This window comes from Pteronotus mesoamericanus, unplaced genomic scaffold, assembly GCF_021234165.1.
Source record: "Pteronotus mesoamericanus isolate MK-2021 breed Mesoamerican mustached bat unplaced genomic scaffold, CSHL_Meso_final scaffold_167, whole genome shotgun sequence".
NCBI classification, from domain to species: domain Eukaryota; kingdom Metazoa; phylum Chordata; class Mammalia; order Chiroptera; family Mormoopidae; genus Pteronotus; species Pteronotus mesoamericanus.
Genome location: NW_026555308.1, coordinates 25,453,526 through 25,476,914, shown reverse-complemented (window position 1 = coordinate 25,476,914; position 23,389 = coordinate 25,453,526). Strand labels below are relative to the sequence as shown.

Here is a 23,389-nt window from a genome sequence, read left to right as displayed (position 1 = left end):
AATAATTAAAATACATTGTAAAAAATGTCATGATGAAGGAATAACTTATTTTCTATGGGAGCGGAAAGTAATTTTGGGTTTAGCAGGCTGGGCTTTCTTATTTAAGAAAGAGGAAATTTATATATTAACTTCAATATTATAAATTTCTTTTTAAAATAACTTAAAAGATGATTGTTTTGTGGTTTTTAAATTGATGACCTAAAAAGTTTTATCTCTTTCCAATATTTACAATTCCCTTACTTGAATCTCAATCTTAATGTATAGTTTCCCTTTGGGAAATAGCCAATGACTTTATTTATCATTTATTTTAAAGTTAATACACTTTTGGTAACATGAGTAAAAGCAAGTAATTTTCAGTTTAGAACAGAATTTTCTTTTCCATGGTTTATCAAAGCAGGGTTGGAGCAGCAGCTATCAGTACTGTGCCAACACATTTTGTGAGTTTCATGAGCATAAATAAATTTATTTGTTGTCACGAATATCAAACAACTAAATGCTGTGGTAATGGAACAAAGATGGACTCTTCAGAATAAATTGCAAACAACTATTTGACTTATAAAGAACCATTGAAGGGAAACTTTCCAATACAGTGATGTTATTTTCCTGCCTTCCATTTAAGCCAGGAAAGAATAACTAGCTCAAGGAATGTTAAAGAAGGTATAGTCTGGAAGAAGGGGGCGGGTCATGCAAGGACATCTGGCACCTACTTGTGCTTTATCCAAGTGGACTAAAATTCAAAATAACATTTTATTATAAAAAAAGAAAAATTCTGGAAAGTCTTCTGATATACGATTTCATATTCTATTAATGTGTTCTGCCTGCCTTCTTCATTTAAATTAAGCAAATATTTAGATGAATGAATCTTTGAATAGAGCAAGTAACTGAAACAACCTTCTCTTTGGATGTGAAGAAATAGTTTACTTCACCAAGGAATCATTTCACAGGCTGTATGACAGAAATAGGAAAAGATTTTATAGCCAATACGGCCCAGGAGAAATAAGACACGACTTCAGTAGGCATAAGAGGTTTTATTAAATCTGGGACCCTAACTGAATAAGAAGGAAAATAATTAATTCTCCTTTAGGCACTCTGAGAGAGAGAGAGAGAGATTCCTTTTTGCTTTGGGCTCAGTTACAGCTTGGACAATAGTTTATATCTGAACATGAATGAAAAGAATCCCATATGAGAATCTACCAACCAATGATAAAAAACAAAACAAACTTCAATGATAGATATTGAGTCATGTGTTTCAAACATTGAATTGGGAGATGAATATCATACTACCATTTTTTTTCATTTTAATAGTATAAACTATATATGTTCAAACTTAAATTTCCAGCAGAACAAGCTTTTAGGATAAGATTTTAGTCACGAAGACATCTTAATGAACAAGCAGAAGACAATTCTTTCTTTTAACCTGTGAGCAAAGAAATTACCTCACATCTCAGAAGCATTACTTTGCAGGTGAATGAAGAAGGATAATGACGTAAAGATCTAAAAATGCCAAACTGCATGTAATGTTTATGCTCTTGATCTTTAAATGGCAACCAGAACAAAATAAAATTATGAAGAAAATGAAAAAAAGTCAGATGAAGAGAAAATTCCTATAATGAAAATCACTGGCCTCTTCCCAAATACAATTTTAACTCTGGCCACAAATTTGGCCTTCTCTTTGGACATTCAACCCAAGTCAAAGAAATTAACTTATTATGCACACTACTCCCAATTAATCAACACATATTTTTTTGGAGCCTACAAAATATCACGAACAGTTCCAGGTTCGAGGATACAGTAAATAATATAAGTTTTTGTCCTTAGGGATCTTACTCGAGTGTTGGAATGACATGGTCAATAAACAAATACAACAAATGTCAATGATACAATTTTTGAGCGTTAACAACCAAATTTTGCAGTTTCTTATTCATGCTGCAACCACTCTCCCAGTCACTCAGATCCAACACTGCAGTGATCTTTCTTATTTCTGAACAAATTTAGTAAATTAAAGACAGAAAAAATTCTTTAGAGAATTTCATTGCCATATAAACAGAACTATAACAGAAATAGGAAGAGCATCACTTCACATTGTAATCCACATAAAAACCTAACATATTCTATCTTTGACAGTCAAAAGTTACTGTTATGTATTTTTATTTGGAGCAAACACTAAATTTATGTCAACACTTTTATACTGACACTATATTAAACTATACATAAACTGACTGTAATTTAAAACCTGTCACTGGGCGAAGCAGTAATTGGTGGTCTTTCCAGATACATTATGCTACCAATTACATTAAGTAATTTTACATAAGGAAATGCCACTTTATCTTTTACATAGAACAGTATTAATTACCCAAAGAAAATCAGTAATAGCTGCTTCTAAGACATATCCAAATGAATATGACTTATACACAAAGTGAAGTCTTCATAAAACCTAAAGTTTTCAAATTCTAATTACCAATTCTTCCAATTCTGCTATTCCCCACCAATCCCAAATAAATCACATAATTCCTTCTGGGCAATGGTTAAATGGATTTGGCTGCTTGGGCAGGAAATAAGAAAAGAGTTGACTGGACTCAGGGCTCTGGGTGGTGCCTACATTACATCAATACCCGCCTTCCTAAAGAACATAGACAAGTGTGAATAAAGAGTTGTACTGTCTTTCCCTAAATTCTGTCTTGGCTCCATATGCTGTTTTGATGAAATGTGATTTACAAAAGGCTCATTCTATTTTCAACTAAGAAGAAATATACATTGTTTGATGATTAATGGAAATGTCACAACCATTTAAATGAGTCAGTGGCTGTGACTTCTCACCTATAATCAGACACTATCTCTGTTCCTAAGTCCACACCCTTGAATCTAGTTTGGATATTATTCCAGAGGTGACAAAAGGCTGAATGACAGAATCAACTCCAAAACTGTCAGGAAAGAAAACAGAAAACATAGCAAGGATATAGCAGCAGCATCACCCCGACTTTCTGCAGATTCCTAACTCCCTGGTCCAATTCCTGTGCTAATTCAGAAAATTTTCCCATCTTCCAAGTATTTTTCTGAACCTTTCCAATACAGGCAGGCTTTGATTATCAATATTTTATTTAAGTGGCACCAACTAGTTAAGCACTCTTGCTATCAGTTACAGAAAGAATTTATTTGGTCTTTAAAATAATTAACCATATTTTATTTCCTTCTCCTTTGGGTGAGCATGAAATTAAGTTTAATAATGTAAATAAAATTGTGACAATTATTTTGGAGCTGACAATAAATGAATTGAGGAGAATAGAAAATACGGGATGATACATGTTCCATGGGCTAATGGGATTATGATTTCTGGTGTTAAAACAATAGCATGTGCACCCACTCCGTCTTTGTCTAATGAAATAGTTCACATTCCTGTTTGTTTTCTATAATTAAACTCTAGATTTTACCTTTTCCTGTTTTTCTTCTACACACAGAAACACAACTCTTTATAACCAAGCAACAAAAAACAGAAATACTGACTTTTGAAAAGAAAAAGAACAAAAGAATTATATATACCAGAAGATGGTTTTAGTTATTGAGGGTAAGTGGATCTACATGAACTTGTGATCGTTTTTTCACAGGAAGTAATTATAATATATGTTTGGTACTTTCAGTCTACTGAACTCAGAAACCGCTTCCAGTTACAATAATAGTAGGCATATGAAATAAACTAAGATTTACTGAATTTCCCATATACATTTTTCCACCTCAGTTAAGCTAGACTGGCAAACACAAATTTCTAGAGTAATTTTTTTTAAACTTTGAGGAATTGAGAATGCTGATATCACACACACACAGAGAAATAGATATACTGTATTTTTAGAAAACTACCTTGGTTGAAATAAATTGATTTAAGTAATGTAATAACTGAAAACATAAACATTATACTTCAGTACTACCAGAGTTGTAACAATTATTCTAAATATCCACGTTCATTAAACCTAGACACACTTAAAAGCTTCTTGAATTTTATAGTGATGAAGCTTTGGATCACAAATATAACAAGTTAATCTATTTTATTTGAAGAATGCTCATGAAATTTACATCAATATTATAATCCAAAACTCATATTCTGGAAAAAAAATTTTTTAATATTTTTGAGTAAGCTTTTCTTTTACAGAATACCTGTTGTGGTAATTTCCAAATCCTCCCTGAGTCAATTATGCTTGTTTTTCAATGTAGTGGCCAGTCAAGCAATAATATTCAATATAAAAATTAAAATATTTGTTTTATAATATATGACAGAGTGCCAACTTCTAATGAAACATATTACACATGACACTATATTTCACTTGAACTTCTCTTTACCTAATTTTAATCTTTTATGTAATCTTGTAAGGGAAATAGCAAACTAGTTCACTAAATAAATACTATAAAAGGCTGGACTAGTCCCATTCTCATTACAAAATAAAAACTGAGATACTAAGTCAAATGCAAAATGTTCATTGTCTCTTCCCAAATCAAACCCATTAAATATACAAACCAATACAAAACTACCCTAAGGTTATGACTCCACTTTCTATCAAATTAAAGAATTATAATTTCAATTAAAGTCTTCAGAATTCAAAATGAAAACATGTTTTTCTTGGAGTCAGAGTCATCAATTAGACGTGTAGATACACTCAACAGTAGAGACACTCACCTTCACATTTCTGAGTAGTTTCACTCTGCTTGTGACCAGCGGGGCATTTGCATTCGAAAGAGCCCACTGTATTGATGCAGTTTCCTCCCTGGCACACCCCGGGAATGGCCTGGCATTCATCAACATCTGTGAGAAGAAAGCATTGTAAATGTAGATACCACTGATTTTGACACTATCTGTATCTATATGTTTATCTGTGTCTCTATCTATGTATCTTTCTTTAACATATGAAAAAAATCAGTTGTTCTCAAGAGAATGGTGTGAGTCAGGACCCCTTTGTGTGCATATTTTTTAATTTATGTAAAAGGTAATAAATAATATAGATTTAATTTTGTTTTTTGATTTTTTGTTTAGAAATTTTATTTTTTAAATCCATCCCTGTTGTTAAATGGACAATAAATCTCTTCCTTTGATTTGCTGCAGAAAGCTTCTGAGTGTTCACTCTCCTGGTGATAAGCGCTCCGTATACCTCCAATTTCTCACCACCTCAGTCAATAACACAATGAATGTCCCTATTACATCTTTTATGGAGTTGAGTGAACATGGATTTTGAAGACTCAAAGAGGCTCTTTATCCTTTTGCTGTAGACACAGGACAGAATTACTAGAGCACAAGGTGTTTATACTCCCATATGAGTAAATAATGCCAATGGTCAGAAAGCCCACAGCAGTCTTCACAGGGCCAGCAATCTACAATCTACAAGTAGTCCAAACCCCTCTACTGTTTGTGAAGACTCTGTGTTTTCTCTTCCTTGCCAACACATGATATAACTATCCAATATCCTAATTTGCTCTGGCCTCATAATTGTAAAAGGATTTTAATGGTTAATTTTAGTTTTTATATCTCTAAATATTAATTACTAAGCTTGTTAGCTTTTAGATTTCCTCATCTGAAAGTTGTCTGCTTACCCATTAAACATTGTTATATTGAGGTTGTTGTATTCTTTTTGTAAATTTAAAACCTCTTCTGTTTTAAACATGGCAATTATGTTCCTCATTCTTTAAGCTGTCTATTAATTTCATCCATTTAAAAAGAGATATCTTTAATATTGACAAAGTTAAATTAAAGAAACTGTAATAAAGATATTCAGACAAATGAAAGCTAAGTCTCTACAAGACATGTTAAAGGAAATTCTTCAGGAAAAACAAAAATTATAGGAAATTATGGTCTATGCAAAAAATAAAAAGCACTGGAAATTATAATATGTTGATAAATATAAAAGACATATTTCTTACTTTAAAAAAACTTAAAGGCAACTGGTTGTTAAAAATACTATCAGCAACAATTACAATAATGTATCCTGGAGGTCAAAAAATACATAGAAGTAGAAAGTAAACCACAATAGCATGGAGGATTGAAAGGGGAAATGGAAGAATACATCACTTATTACATTATAAGTGAAATGGCATAATATTATTTGAGAATAGACTGTTGTAAGTTAAATATGGGAAGACAAACACATTAAAATATAAACAAAGAGCTAATAATCCAATTGTATAGATAAAATGGAATATTAAAATATATCCAATCAGAGTCATAGATGGAGAGCAGGATTACAGCTACTGGCAGGGAGGTGAGGGGTGGAGGGACTGAGCAAAAAGGAAAAAGGATCATGGACCTGGACAACAGTGTGGTGACTGCTGGGGGGCGGAGGGTAGAAGGTAACTAAATGGTGATGGAAAAACATACAATAAAGACTAAATTTAAAAAATTACAGATAAAAAATAAAATAATTTAATAGAGGCAAGACAAGAGAAAAAGAGGAATAAAGAATAGGTGGGACAAACAGAGAAGAAATAGGAAGACTTAAACCTAGTAATAACGATAGTTACATGACATGTAAATGGTATAAACAATGCAATTTAAAAGGCTGAGACTATCAAATTTAATTTAAAAAGGGAAGACACAATTTCATATTGTCTATAAGAAAGCCGCTTTGCAAGAGATAGCTTAAAAAGTAAAAGGATGACGAAGATATATCATGTTTATTGATCAAAAGAAAGCTGGAATGGCTATGTTAATATTATACAAAGAGTTTATCAGAACAAGAAAGAGCTCTGTGTATAAAGATGGATATTTCATAATGATAAAGGGCTCATTAAGAGGACATAATATGAAATGTCTATGCATGTTAAACACCCAGAACAAAAAGTGACAGAACTGAAAAAAGAAATAAACAAATTTACAAATACAGCTGGAAATGTCCACATCACTCTCTTAGACTGACAGAATAGTAGACCAATAGAATAAACAAGGATATACAAATATAAGATCTACCTGGTGTGTCCAACCTGCAGCCCACGGGCCATGTGCAGTCCAGAATGGCTATGAATGCAACCCAACACAAAATTGTAATTTACTTAAAACATTATGAGATCCTTTTGTGATTATGTGTCACAATATATTTAATGTGTGACCCAAGACAACTCTTCTTTTTCCAGTGTGGTGCAGAGATGCCAAAAGGCTGGACACCCTTGAATTCAATCAATCTTTCCTAGTTTACATTTTTAGAACACTGCATCCAACTGTAAATATTTTATTATATTTACTTTCAGAGAGAGGGGAAGGAAGGAGGAAAGAGAGGGAGAGAAACATCAATGTGTGAAAGAAACTTCGATCAGTCGCCTCCTCCATGCACTCCAACCCGGGATGGCCTGCAACCCAGGCAAGTGTCCTAAACGGAATCAAACCGGAAACCTTTCTCTTTTCACTCTTTGGGTCAATACTCAACCAGCTGAGCCGCCCTGGTCAGGGCTTCACTCAGCTTTAGCAGAACACACATTATTTTCAAGAACACATGTAATATTTACCAAGACAGACTGTATTCTGAGGCCATGTAAAAACAGTCAACATAAAGGGATTAAAATCATCCAAACTATCTATGTTCTCTAAACACAACAGTTAAACTAGAAAGTAATAATAGAAAACATCTGGGATTTCCCCAAATATTTGGAATTTCAACAATATACTTTGAAATAATCCATGGGTCGGAAAAAAATCACATGAAAAATTAGAACACATTTTGGATTAAATGAAAACGAAAATACAAGGTATCAAAATTTGTAGGATGCAGGTAAAGTGGTGTGTGGAGGTACATATGTAGCATTAAAATGCTTATTTTACAAAATGAGAAAGATCTAAAATTGGAGATCAAAGTTTTTATATTAAGAAATTATAAAAAGAGCAATTTAAATTAAACCTAAAGTAAACAGAAGCAAAAAGATAGTAATGATGTAACACAACAGCTGTCAAACAACAAAGATACTAACTACAAAGCCTGGTTCTCTGTAAATTAGTAAAACTGACAGATCTCTGCCAATACTGATCAAGAAAAAGAAGACAGAAGAAATGAATAATCAATATCAGGAGTAAGAGTAGGTGCATCACTACAAATTCTGTAGAGATTAAAAGGATCAAAGGAAACAGTATTAACAACTAACTCTATGGCACTAAATTCATCAATTAAGACAAATGTACAAATTCCTTAAAAGACAGAAAAACGAAGGCTCACTCAAGAAAAAATATATAATATAGAGAGATTTATGTCTATTAAAGTAATTTAATTCATATTTTAAAATCTGCACAAAGAAAACTTCAGACCTAGGGGGCTTTTCTATTGAACTCTTTCAAACATTGAAGAAGAAACAACAGCTGTTGTACACAGCTTCTTACAGAAAAGAAAAGGGGGCACCGCCTTCCTCACTTCATTGAGCAAACATCACTGACACCAAAGCCAGACACATACACTACGAGAAAAAAACAAGAGAATAATCTCTTTTTGAAACAGACACATGAAAATTCTTAGCGAGTCATCTTTAGCAAGACATAAAAAAGTTAATATATCACGACCAAGTGGAGTTATCCCAGGAACTTAAGGTTTTTTCAACACTGAGACATCAATTTAATTCATTATATTAACAGATTAAAGAAAACATGATTATCTTGTAAACATGAAAAAAGCAAGTGATAGAATTCAACACACGTTCATGATTTGAAAAAATCTCAGTAAACCAGGAATAAAAGGAAACTTCCTCAATTTGATAAGGAGCATGTACAAAAAATATACAGCTAACATACTATCAGGGATTGGGAGGTATCCTTTGGTTTAGGGTTTTTGAATCTGTCATTTTATATCTATGTAAATTTGCTTTAATTTTTCTCTGTGTAAAGTATAATAATCTCTAAGTCAGTGTATTGTCATGATAAACAGTATACATAAAAATTAATATATAAGTATATGCAAATTTATTATTCAAACTAGTAGACTAATATAATAGATTTATTAATATTCTATCTTTCATTACAAAATAGCATATGCTCAATGTAATAAATGTTGATACAAAAAATAGAAAAATTGAGATTACCATTGAAATAAGTTAGCTGTCTGTTCCCTCACTCTTACAAGTTCAGAGCAGTGGTCTGTTTAACACAAATAAGATGACACTCTATGTGCTGTTCTGTATCTTGCTTTTTCTAATTAAAAAAAGATTTTGCGGATACATCTCTATGTCAGTATATACTGATTTACCCTGTTATTTTTTTAAAAGCCCACAACCTTGATGTATGTTAGTGTGTAAAAGAGAATTCAAGCCTACAAAAGCGTAGCATCCTTTCTATTTTTTCCTCGCCTTAGCTATTTGTCTATAAAACTAATTATAACAGTCCAAAATATTTTTATACTGAAATTACAGATGTCTCTTTAAATTTTTTAATTTTTTATTGAATTTACTGGGGTGATATTGGTTAATAAAATTATATAGGTTTCAGGTGTACAATTCTGTAATACATCATCTGTATATTGTATTGTGTGTTCACCACCCCAAGTCAACTCTCCTTCCATCACCATTTACCCCCCCTATACCCTCTACCAGGGTAACTCTGAATAGGTGACAACCTCAGCAATCAGGGTGGAACCCTTACTCAAGTGCCTTTCCTTGATTCGTACTACCTGCTCACAGAAAATGCCCCCTAATACATCAGCCAGAAAGAGGGCTCTTCTCATCCAGTTTTCCAATAATGTTGATTGAACACAATTACCAGGATACACTGCTATACTTCCATGTAAAAAGGGTCTTAACTGAAACCCATAACAAAAGGGCCAAAAAAAGTGACAAAACTTTATATGGATCTAAAATATCAACCATAATCCAATCTTGGCACCTTCACATTGTTATTTTTATTTCATGTGTTCGCTCAGACCACAAAAACAGTCTTATTAAAGGATATCTGATCCAAACAAAAAGCAACTAGAATGAAATATATGACAAGAAGTTTATATACTGAACAGTTTAATTCAGAACATTCAAACCGCATTATTTTTAAAATGTACTACATTTCCACTCTCATTACAATGTGGTAAAAACATCCCTAGAAACCTCTTTTCCTGGCAGATAAATCAGAGAAAGAATATCATGGTATAAGCTGAAAAATGACGCCAAACCTATAAATCCCTTAATACTATTCATAAAATCTTTTGACTCCACGTTTAGTAGATTCAGTAATTTTTCAAAGAAAAAAAAGCAAACCAGCTTTACCGGGTTTATTTTGTAATTGCCTAAAAAGTATTTTCCTATAAGGAAAAATAAAACTTTTATTTTTGAAGTATCCTAGGCTACACAGCTATATAGAATTAATTTCTTTAAGGTAGATTAAGTTGATCATTAAAAAAGGAAATTTTAAAGCAATCTTATAGAAATAATCAACTTGAACCTAGAGGCATATACAAGCGCTCTCTATAAAACTAAAGAAAAGCAAGCCTCAGACCTTTAAACTTTGTAAGAGTTCCTACATCTTCAAAATGCTAACATAAGCAACTACTAATGTCTGATTAGTTTTCCACTGCCCACATTACTATACAGATGTGTTTCCATTTACCCCTTCAATTCAGGCACAATGTTATTATTTCTTTACAGGTTGAATTACTTCAAATTACATGTAAGAATTTTATGGAATAAAATTAAATCTTTTGAAATTTAAACCTTATATAATCACTTCAGTCAATGTCTATAAGGTTATAAATAATGTAACAAAGCTATAATAATTCTAGTTCATGAACTCATTTATTCTCCAACTTCTCCAAATAAACTTGCTGTGAAAGACCAAACTGATTTCATTATATAAATTGGTATTAGATGGTACATTATTTTTAGTTCACATTAAAATATGAAAAAATTTGTGCAGTGGTACATGTATATAAAAATCGTTCATTTAATTCATATCTGTGGGAACTAAGGACCAATTTCTATTACTACATTTAATAGAGAATGGTTTTGAACTTTGTCTGTCACCAAATTAGATTCACTTTTAAAATGGTAAGTTTTTATATTTACACTCCACAGATATTCATACATAGTTCTTGTATCTCTATAAAATATAAATGTTAGCCACATTGGTTCCACTTTTAAAATGTAAGTTCTTATTTCCATTCTCTGTGGATATTCACACATGGTACTTGCTTTTCCATAAAAAGGAATACCAGTCTTTAAGTACAGCAATGGGAGAATAGGTCTCTCTCATTCTGAAATCTGAGAAATAAATGTTATCTTGGCAACCATTCATATGATTTGATTTAGCCAGAACACCAATTCACATATTTACAAATGAATAATTCAAATGAATAAATGATCATCCCAAAAAGCGAATATAGGTAAGTTATTACCCACTGCACTCTGTACTTGTAATAAAAGGAACAGAGCATGATTCTCTCTCAATCTTCTTTATCTCAACAAATGTCATCATCATTTATTTGTGTTGTCAAAGTCAGAAACCTAGTAGATAAACTCTATTTCTCTCGTCTCACTTATCTCATGTCATTCCATCAGTAACAAGCGCTTATTTCCCAAATATATCTCGAATCTTCCCTCTGCCTCTATTCTGGTCTCAGCCTCCATCATATATGGCCAGTACTATTGCAGGAACCTTTCTTTGCTCCCACTCTGGTCCCTTTAATTAATACTCTACAGAGAAACGAAAGCAATTTTATTTAAGTATAAATCAATTCAAGTACAGATTATTACCTCATTAGCGTGTAGCCACTGCCACACTGGTTTTTGCTCTATGAGTTGCTCTACAGAAATTTGAGAGGAGTTGGGATGTTGAATTTTTTTTTAAAAAACTTGCTTATTCTTTCTTATGCCCACAGGATTCTCTTTAACTTTTCTTTTTATTAAAGTTTTATCCTTTCTAATATACAGATTGAAGCTTTTATCTATTTTAGAAAATTTTTCTATTTTATCTTCAAGCATTTTTTCAGTTCCTTTTGTCAGCTTTCTTTAGTCTGACTTCATTATGTATCAACTTCTTCATAGGCATTCTTTACTGTTACCTGACATTGATCATTGATTTCCTTAGGCTTAACCATTATCATCAATTCTTTTCAGTTTTATGTATGTTTGTATTTATATATGTATATGAGGTCTGTCCAAAAGGTACCCAGACATGCACTATGAAAAATAGAGACATTTACTGAAGAAGATAACAAGACATAAGAAACATTGTACATAGAACAATGATATCTCAGTCCCCTTCAAACTAGGCACCTTGGGACCTGACCCAATTCTGCCAATCGAAGCTGCCCCTTCTCATTTTCCTGAATCTCACTGATGGTTTGAAATCTCTTCCCTTTCAAAGGTGATTTTAGTTTTGGGAAAAGCCAGAAGTCTCAGAGCGCCAAATCTGGGCTGTAGGGGGGCTGAGTCACCTGGGAGATTTGATGTTTCCTTAAATATTCTGCACGAGACATGTTGCATGAGTAGGCATGTTGTTGTAATGAAGATGCCAATCACCACCCATAGCTGAGCCTTCTGAATCATCCAAATAGTTTCTACAGAGAAATTGTTCAAGCTTAATACAAAATCTGATGAAGAACCATGGCTCTCCTCACTCAGTCATTTTGAATGTGATGGCCACACAGTACACATGCTCACTCAACTGCGCCTACTACCCCTACAGACTAGTACAGTGAAGCCATCATTTTTCACTCGTGCACATTCCAGTCCACTCTCCCTGGCTGCCAGGTTACATCGATGTCACACAAAACATTCTCATTAGATTAACAATGGCTGGACTTTTACAGGACAGACCTTGCACGTGCATTGTTTGCATTCTACTAGGCAATTTTCAATTTCTTCAGTATTATTAATTCATCTTTATATCTGATTGTCTTTACTGAACTCATAACTCTCCTTTGACAACTTTTTATAAAAGGACCATAATTGTTCTTCATTTCCTTGAGATGAGAGAAATATACAAATTTGGTATTTATTTGGGAATTCTTCTTTAAAGCATGTTCATCAGCCTTTTCTTTATGTTCTTCTCTTTTTTTTTCAGGGTTTTTTTTTTTTTTTGGTAGACCTTTTCTCTTTATTACTTTTTAAATGGTGCCATTTGCTGCTGAAGCAACAAAGGGGATAGCCGAGAGGAAATGGATTGGTTTGAAAACTTCTATAGGGAATACTAATTGAAAGAGTTTCTCACCAAATTCCCACGTTTTTACCCCCATGAGTATTAATTTTCAACTTTCAAATGGTGTTGTGGCTCCCACCTGATGGCCTGTCAGATACTGACTCTTCGAGTTGCTCACTAGTCATTCTTATGTCCTCTTCTACCTTCCCTCTCCTTTACTTCAGAAAGTGTGTCTGGCTGGGTAGTGGATACTAGAAATGGCCTGCCTCCAAATTTCTCTTTCTCCTATCCCTCCTTTACTCTGAGGGTCCGCAGTAGATCTCTCTCTTCGAGGGACAGTTTCTTCTTCTCGCATAGAACATCCACAGCCACTGAACAGCATTTCAGGATGCTGCTATTCACAGTATATGCTTAGAAGATTCTCCCTGTCTCAGCGACTTCCTCACAACTGCATGTGTTCATCACTGCTTTTAATTGGGGGTTGTAGAATTTTATTTCAGAAAGCCTTGTTTCCTATTTTTCATTTTTTGTTGGTTTTTGTCAAGTTAGAAGAAGGGGAATATTCTGCTATTTTAAATAAAAGTTTCTATAACCAAGTATATTTTAAGTAAAATTTTTGTACTGTATTAGAACAGCTTGTATTCATACAGTATGAATTAAAGTTGAACTTCATAATCATCTGATTAACTTAGTCAATGTAGACAGCCAAGATAAATTTATCTTTTATAATTTATACTAATCAAATGAACCAAATTGTTTTTTCACTTAGTGTTATATAGAAGGCCTATAAATACCTTTCTACTCTGGGCATCTTCCTTTCAGTCTACAACTATTTGTACTATTACAATTGGCCAGGCCTACCTGATTTTAGCTGAGGTTCAATGTCTACATTTTTCATGAGCAGTCCAAGTAAGGGAATTAAATGTTTCTGTACATTAATACCATTGGAAAAGAACACACACCAGCATTTGTTTTGCAGGGAGTAATTGAGGGTCTGTACTGCTATTTCTTTATTTAAGTCCTTGTCCTGTGTCCTAGCTAGGGCCTGACTCATGGTCTATGTCTAAATACCATGCTTCTTGTGTTTGGAATGGAGCATAGGCTCATCCTCAGCCTATTACTATTGTCCATGATAAAGCAAAAGATGGAATTTAATGAGCAACTTTCTCCTGCCATTTTCATTTGAAAGCTTAATTCCTAAAAAATCAAATAACAAATAATCATGCAAGTTTTATTTTAATATATTTTTAAAAATGTGACTGTCCACTGCTCATTTGAAAATCTAAAAGAACCAAAGTCAAGTGCTAATCTTAAATAAAATACTTTCTAGTTAGAGTAGATTCATTAGACTGTGAAGATTAAAAAACAAGAAATTACTTGTAAGAAAATAGTACAACATAGGCAGGTGGCAGTTTATATCGAAACTAAATGTGGATTCAGTACGGAAGGAGTCAAGAATTATTATGCCTGACCTCATTGCACCTAGGAATACACCTTTCTGACACTGTTTATTTTAGGCCAGAAAGTCATTATGGCCAATAGTTATATTGACTATTTTCCTTGTAGCTTAATTTTTGAAAAATATCTTAACTTTCTGTTGGCACTCATTTTCCAGTTATTCTGTTTATTACATGATCATGTTTCAGTCCCTTTTAAGCCACAAAGTAATTTTCTAATTGCATCAGATCAGCTATGTGATAACATTATGTTCAGAACTTCAGAATGTCCTGCTTTCATTAATATGAACCATGTTTTAGAACCAATATTAAGTTGTTTACAGTTATCATCTACACAGCTGAAATTTATTTTTAGCTCTATAAAATGTTCATTATTATATTAAAAGATCATTACTCCAAAAAAGAGTATGACATGTACATATGTTTTATTATGTTATTTTTTCATGCCCTATATCTTCCAAGTTAATTTGGCAGCAGTATTTGGGAAACAGTCTAGGAATTTAAAGACTAAAAAAAAAATCACAGTAAGATGTATCCTTAAAATAGCCTGACTGAGGATTAATGTTGAATTGAGGACTTTCTGACTATGCCACAATTTTGAAATAAAGCAGAACTTTTTAAACTTGCTTTTTCCAGACATTGTAACCATGTGGCAAATTTCATTTTGCTCCTGTCGCTCTATTAATCCATTAGATTTTTTTAGACAAATAAAGCCCAAACTTATCTTTGCTGCATAAAATAAATAAATAAGGTTTCAGACATTACTAACCCTGAAGAACATTCAGAAAGTTTGAGATCAAATCATTTTTAATAACTGTATTCAGAAAACTGCAGCTCTCTGACAGAATACCAAGGTAAAAAGGCGTAAGTGGAAATACAGAAGAGGAGGAAAGCTGATAGTTTGGGATCTTTGGTTGAAGTTAAAGGCTTTTCTCAAACTGAAATATTTTTATGAAAAGTGGTTTTTGGAAGTATTTTAATTTTAATCCCACTTATTAATTCAAAAGTTATTTACTGAGCATCAACTGTATGTTAGGCACTGTTCTAGATGACTCAGAGACATTAACGAATAAAAGAGATTCCTGTTGTAACAAAGCTTACTTTCTAGCTGGGGGAGAATAAAAACAATGATGATGATAGATAAGTATTTTAGATGGTAAAAAATGCTGTAGAAAAACAAAAAGTGTTAGTCTAGTAAATCTAGTCAGCATTAACCTAGTAAATCTATATAGTACTTCACCTTTAATAGTAATCTATGTAAATTACATGGTAATCTACATATCAATCTAGGAAGTCTATGTATAGTGAATATTATATAGTTTATAGTATAGCTTATCTTCTTTAGAAAAATTTGTTGCTTTATCAGGAACTATATATAATCAGACTGGTAGCAGTATCAAATTGAGGCTATAAACAAGCTTCTCAAACTACAATTCTCATTTGAGTCTTCGGACACTGGACTGGCTTTCTGTAATATGCCATTTTCCTATGATCTTACTGCTTTTTAAAAGTTCACTGCAAGAACTCTGTTTTCAAGCTTTAAAAATAGGCTTAATACATATGATTTCAGAAAAGTAGCCCAAAAAAAGGGGATAAGAATCATGGTGGCTGAAAATTAAGGTACTTATCCAGTAAATATGTAACAATTTTTGGCTCCTTGGCTTGGAGTTTACTGTTGTTGTATCTTCAGGGTCCCAATCTAGCCTTGATATATGCGATATATGTTAGAATGTTGCTGGGACGGTTTCCTGCAGACAAGATTGTAACCAACTAGGTTATAAGCTTTGAAATAACTGTAATCATGGAAGAGGTTCACATTTTTTCTCTAAAGACACTATTGATATAACAATATTGGGCAGCTCTCTTCTCCCTGTTGCCTGGGCTCAGGTTCTCATATCTTTACTGAGATTAGGAAAACAGCAAAAATGTTTTTCCTGGGTGGTAATATGTGCATGGTTTGAGGGGCCCTGGGTGGGGAGAGCATGTAGTGCCAAGTGGATGAAGACATGGAATGGTTTGTCTTCTGACTGTACTAAATATTTTCAACTCCTTTTAAAATTTCCCTGATTTTTCATATTATCTCTCACTTATCCATTTATGTCAACAGTTGAAAAATAATTATTTATTAGGTGGCCAAAAGATAAGCCATCTTTAGTCAGTCTTGCTAGTGAAGCCCCCCTTGGAAACAGTACATGGGTAAAGGTCACCAGCCATTAATGGCCGACCCCCCTAGTGCAGTGGAAGGTCTGACACGTGGGTGACTGTACATAGGCAGACGGCTAACTCACCTTGGCAAGCTCCCGTGCGGATGTTGGGAATGAAGCCCCGCCGACAGGGCTGGGGCTGGGCCGGACACATCTCACAGGGGTGGCCCCAAGCCCGTCCAATGGTCGCACAGCACAGAGTCTTCGTGCAGACAATGCCTGTCAGCTGCCCTTGGCACATCTGGTTGTTGACCTGAGTGAAACACGGGCCTGTCCTGTAATCTGGAACGTGAAAGGAGACAAAAAGATGGGTTTTATAATCACACACCAATCTCACACCAGTAACTCCAAATCCATAAAACAGAGGCTATTTCTTCTGCCTAAAGTGTCTAAAGACAAGAGGCCAGAAAGTTTCATTTTAAAAATTCATCATTTCTCAATCATGACACTTCAGTGTAGTCTACACTAGACATTGTAAATGGGTGGCTCAAGGGCTGTGTCTGGGACACAGATGTGTTTTCTTGGCCCGCATAATGTTTTAAAAGAATTTAAATTAGTAGCCAACATTTTTAAATTGGGAAATTTCACATGAAATTTTCATTTCTGGCTTTTCTTGAAAAGTTGGAAGTTCTGGTCCTGCTAGTCCTGCCATGCTTCGGGGCGTGATGGAGTGAAGGGCGCCCTCTCTATGACACGACCGCCCCAGCCGTGCCCAGCGCTCTTCACTCACTCACACTCCCCACCTGCACCTGCTTTAGTAACTTCTCTGTGCCTAGCAAAGATTTTTCTTTTTTTCCTAGGTAGATAAGAGTTTGAAAAATCAAAACAGAGCCAATAAAGATGTATCCTTCCATGAAACAAATGTACAGAGTACAGCAGAAGTAATTTCTGCTTGAGAGTGATTGTTAGGTTAATAATATGGGTGTAATAATTTATAGTTTTAATTAGACCATTTCACCTAAAATGCCATATGGTGTGCTTGAGTGCAATATTGTTATGTTACAGAATTACAAGCTTATGATTTGATAATAAAAAAGAGGTGTTATTTGTGCCGGACCCTGTATTTGGCCAGTCTAATTTGTTTATAAGCATTTAGTTCCAACAATTTGATTTTTGTTTCCATGTCAGTCTGTTTACTTCTATGTGTAGCTTAGCTGTCTAGAAAGACAGTACTAATAAGCCTCACAGTCATGGATTCTTTCCAAGTAAGATAATATTATATGATCTCTGTTCTCTAGAAGATGACTATACCATTGCTCAGTTCTGTCACTGATGATGATAAAAACATTAACAAATGTATGCCACATATGCTCTGTCAGCAGCCTCTTCTATGAATGTTATGGACAGTCTATTTAGACCTCTGCATCTCACAGTGTGGTCCATGAACCAGCAACATAATGCATCACTTGGGAGCTGATCAGAAATGCAGACCCAGGTCCCCCTCCACAATCACTGAACTAGAATCTGCATTTTAACAAGATACTCAGGAGATCCATATGCAGCTTAAAGTTTAAGGACTAATCTAGACTACATGCAGCTTGAAAGTTAGGCATTCCTACTCTATCCCTCTTCTTGCTATAATTTACTTCAGTGAACCTTTTAGATGATCAGTATGTATTCATTTAAGCAGAACTGAATCATGAAATAGTTTTTAGTTTGAGTGTTGTTGCTGTTGTTTTGAGAAACACAGAAAATCAGAGGTCAGTTCCTGAGGACTAATTAAGTGATTCATATTTGTTATAAAATTACAACAGAAATATATGGAAAAAATTTTCCCTTTAACAGAGACTGTATACATGCAGTTTATTAACTCTTGGGAATGGACTGAAATACCCAATAACCAAGATTTCCTGTCTAATGCAAATGACATAATTCCATTTGAAGGGAAAAGCCAGAACAAGTTTATTTGAGATTTTTATAAGAGAAAAGTGATCTTACATTCAAAGAAGGGTCTTAAGAGTCAATAATGTTGATAAGATTTTCATGAAAAATCATTATTGGCAAACATCAAATTTGGATATAATTTAACATTCAAATTGCTAGGCCAGAAAGGCTTAGATATTATCTAAATGTTATAGAATGACAAAATACAACTTAAAACCACATAAAAGTTCTATGTTTAATGAAGAGTGAGTCTTTCTCATATAGAAGAAAAGAACAATTTAAAAGTTCAGTATAAAGAAACAAAATCTAAAATAGGTAATTTCTTTAGCAAGCTGTTTTAACATTCTGTTGCTCTGCAGCTGAACTTCAACAAAAACAGTTCATTTTAATCCCTTACATAAGAACAACAGATGTGTTGGCTACAAATCACGTTTCTGAAAAAGACAATCTTTGTAGTATGTGTGTAGATATGTCAACCTTGTAAATAAGCATGCTTCCCACACCACAAAAAGCCAGGTCATAAATATTTTAAACCTACTCTATTTTCCTCCAGACAACACATTATTTTGCCATTTTAAATAAATATTAGACTCACAATAAAGTAAATTAAGTTCTGAAGAAGTTGAGGAAAAATTTGTTTTTCACAAAAAATAGATTCATGCGTATATACCTATGTTGACATTCTGTACACTTTTAGGATTCCCAGAGAGAAGCTAAGGTAGCCTCTCTCATAATCCCCTCCTTAAATAAGTCAACTTGGCAGGAAATTCATTCCTTCTAACTACAACACCTTAAAATTATGTCCCTTTAGTCTGGTCTCTTTAGAGAAGAGGTGTAACTGGACAAGGATAGCTATTTGTCCTGAGCAAAGGACCTTTCATGTTGAAAGCTCTAATAGTCAACCTCAGATTCCCATTCCTGGGAACAGAGTTTATACCATCTCTTATATCTTTTGCGTAAATTTCCTTCCAACTGATTACTTTGAAATTTAAACTTAAAATGGTATCGACTTATCCAAGATTTACTAACATGTATAGTAACAAACATTAGATATTGCAAGGGATTTAAATTTCCCAGTCAGGTTAAAGCATTCTGTTCCAAAATTTACGCTATTTTAATTATGGTCAAAGAGGCCTTGAAAACCTTAATTAAAAGTGTTTGGCCATGCATTCTCTTCATCAAGATTTCATCATGAGTCAAATATTGTATACTGTCCTAACCATACATATTCAAGGACATACTCTCAGTGTGTTAGCAAAGTATAAAAGGAGAGAACTCCTTATCATTCGGTTAGCTGGAGCCAGTGGGTTGGAAAAAGATATTTTCCTCATTATTATATGTCCAAGAAAACTTTGCTGAAAATTAGCTTGTGAAATACAAATATTTCTATTTTGATATTCTAATATCTAAGTGCAGTGTATCATGTTAACTTATTTTATATAATTTCACTTTTATTCACATTAAGCAAATGGTGCAGTTAAACTCATCAAAAGATTTGATGCACGCTGCTGCTTTTTGTTTCAAATAATTTCATCAAGGTACAGTTTATGTCATACATTCACCTCTCTTAAATGTACAATTGAATATTTTTTAGTAAATTTATTGAATTGCACAACCTTTGCCACAATCCAATTTTGGTTTTTGTTTGTTTTGTTTTTGGCTTCTTAGCAGATATTTATTTTTTATTTTTAAATTATAATTGACATAAAATATTATATTAGTTTCAGGTATACAAAGTGATTCAACATTTCTATACCTTATGAAGTGAGCACCATGATAAGCCTAGTAGCCATCTGTCACCATACAGAGTTATTATGATATTATCAACTATGTTTCTTATATTGTATATTTTAACTCCTTGACTTAATTTGTAACTGAAAGTGTGTACTTCTTAATCCCTACCACAGTTCACTTTTGGAACATTTGCATCAGCCCCAAAAAAGATTCTTTGTGCAATTTTCCAGCCTCAGTCATCTAATAATCTACTGTCACTATAAAATTGTCCTTTCTGGACAATTTATATAAATGGAAACATATAATATATTGTCTGTTTTGGCTGACTTCTTTGTCTTAGCAAAATATTTTGAGGATCATCCATGCTACGGCACGGATCAGTACTCCAAACCCTTTTTACTGCTGAGTAGTATTCCACTGTATGGATATAGCACATCTGCTAATCAGTAACCATCTGCTGGGTTGTATGCTGAATGTACGTATAACTTTTTAAGAAACCGCTAAACCGTTTTCCAATATAGCTTCATCATTTCATATTCTTACCAGCAATGAATGAGGGCTCTAATTTCTCCACATCCTTCCTAATATTTTCGATTTACTATCTTTTTAATTGCAGCTTATGTTACCATTTTACTTTAAACAAATACAGCTGAATATATTTGGGAATTTTGCTATAATTTCACAAGTACTCTTAATATAACTGGAGATACTAAAGAGTGCTAGATAACTAAAGTTGAGTACTATTGTTATGCAGACAACCAGACAATATTTGGAGAGATTACTGGAAGGTAAAGACAGAAATAGGTGTGGTGGGGGATTTGTGTTTAGGGAGATGGGATTTTGTTGTTGTTTACTTATTTTTTTTGCTTACTTTTTATATTATAGTTTTGTTTTGTCAGGAAGATGAGCATTTCTAAAAGCCAATGGAAATGACGTAGTTGAAAGACAGGGCTTATGATTATCATGAAGAATTATAATTTTTAATACTAGATCCTTGAGGAGTGAGATTGATAGTGAAACTGGAATCTGTGTGGAGAAGTTACCTTAGATAGAAGAAAAGCACTTCACTTGTAGCCTGAGGAAAGAAGGGCAGGATGTGCAGAGATATAGGCATATTTTTATAGTAGAGGAATGATTAATGTCTTCTTCCATACCTTCTACTTTTTTTGTGAAACAGGAGATGGGACAATAGGTCTTTGGTGGGGGTTGGCTGGGTGTATGATCTGTGAGGCTGAGATGGCACTGCAGATACTAGGCAATGAAGCTGACCTGAGAACCCAGCAGATTCACAGGTGACAGCCAGAGCCTCTCTATGGTGGATGAATAAGATGAACTTATGGTGGGAAATGTCTGTCTGCTTACAGTAGCTCTAGGCAGCTGGTAGGGTGACTCAGAGATTAGGGTTCATCCAGGGTTAGGGTTTTGTCTGTTAGATGTGGAAAAAAAATCAGAATGGCAAGGGAGTTTAGAGTATTGTTGTGAATATTTTTAAATAATGAAACATGGAATCTTTGGTAGATGGAATGGAAAGTGAGAAAAGGAGAAGACTGATAGATTAAGAAGTAGGAGAAGGCAGTGAGATCAATGGACTAGGTGCCCGTATAAGGCACTGCATGAGAAGTGAAAACAGTCACAGTGACCACAATACATCATCAGCTGCCTGTGTGGCTGAAATATCATTTATTTAAATGTCAGCAGAACACAGTTTTGCTATACAGCTGCACAGACTGTATAGTGCATAACGTAGGGAAGCTATCCATACATACTCTAATGTAAGTATCACCAGCTCTAGTGGTATAATGGGATGCCCCTGTTAGAAACCTCATACACTGTAACTGCAAGTCAAACAATGCCACAAGACAACAGAATTCCATCCATTCCCACTTTAATACAAAGAACTGCCTGATCCTAGAAAGTATATGAATATATATGTGATTTCCCATTAAGATGCACAGTCACTGGTCTTGGGCAAGAAGGCATTTCCATTCTCAGGAACCAAAGAGATGCAGCATGTAATCAAGTGAGAGAGCTGCAACCAGAAGTGAATATATTAATTGTAGAAGTATCTAACAATCCTGGCTATGTGACCATCTCCTTTGAGTAATGAAGTTTTTTGACATAGCAATTGTAAGTAAGGTTTGGTGCACCCTATTAGGGTTATAACTGAAAATCTAGTCAGTGTGCCAGCTGAAATCTTTCATCACAGATATAACTGGAGCATGCAGAGAAGGCAACTTCCAAAATTATATGGGATGATATAATAGTTTCTGTAGTTTCAATAAAATTTGCCCTGAATGTCTGCAGATCCAGACTTCATGCTGGGTCTAAATATTCAGGGTTAAATAAACTCATATAACTGAGATGGTAATTGTCTTCCTTAAGGTCAACCTCAGGAAATTTTAGAAATACAAAATGTTTAAGAGACTCAAAGCCATTAAATTAATATTCTGGTTTTAATATATCTGTGTAAAAATGATGTATGTTTAATATTTAACAGCATTTGGCCCATTCCATTAGATTGCCTTGTAAACACAATTTAAAATAAAGTTAATTTATTTAGACTTGTGATTTTTAAGTTAAATGTGACCATGCTCTACATACAATTAGATCATTTAAGTGAACTACAGGCTTTTGTAAACTTGTATTTATAATTTTGAGTATGTATACATTTAGTTTTTTGATATTTATTTTTCAAGTATATTTTATTGATTATGCTATTAGAGTTGTCCCATTTTTTTCCACTTTATCCCACCTTGCCCTGCACCCCTCCTCCCTCCATCATTCCCTCCTACTTAGTTCATGTCCATGGGTCATGCATATAACTTTTTTGGCCTCTCCATTTCCTACACTATTCTTAACCTCCCCCTGTCGATTTTGTACCTACCAATCATCCTCCATATTCCCTGTATCTTTCCCCCCATTCTTTCCCCTCCTCTTCCCTGCTGATATCCCTCCATGTGATCGCCATTTCTGTGATTCTGTTCCCGTTCTAGTTATTTGCTTAGTTGGTTTTTGTTTTTGCTTTTAGGTACAGTTGTTGATAG

At 33.8% G+C, this 23,389-nt stretch overlaps 1 protein-coding gene across 1 annotated transcript in view; it reads right to left on the bottom strand.

The window, feature by feature from the left end:
• FBN2 (fibrillin 2) overlaps positions 1-23,389 on the bottom strand; it is a 249,570-nt gene that overhangs the window by 150,225 nt on the left and 75,956 nt on the right. Inside the window, exons 6-7 of the mRNA XM_054589866.1 lie at positions 16,812-17,009; positions 4,664-4,789 (exon numbers count right to left, since the gene is read on the bottom strand). Coding sequence (XP_054445841.1) covers positions 4,664-4,789; positions 16,812-17,009 — 324 coding nt within the window. The remainder of the gene's footprint in view (positions 1-4,663; positions 4,790-16,811; positions 17,010-23,389) is intronic.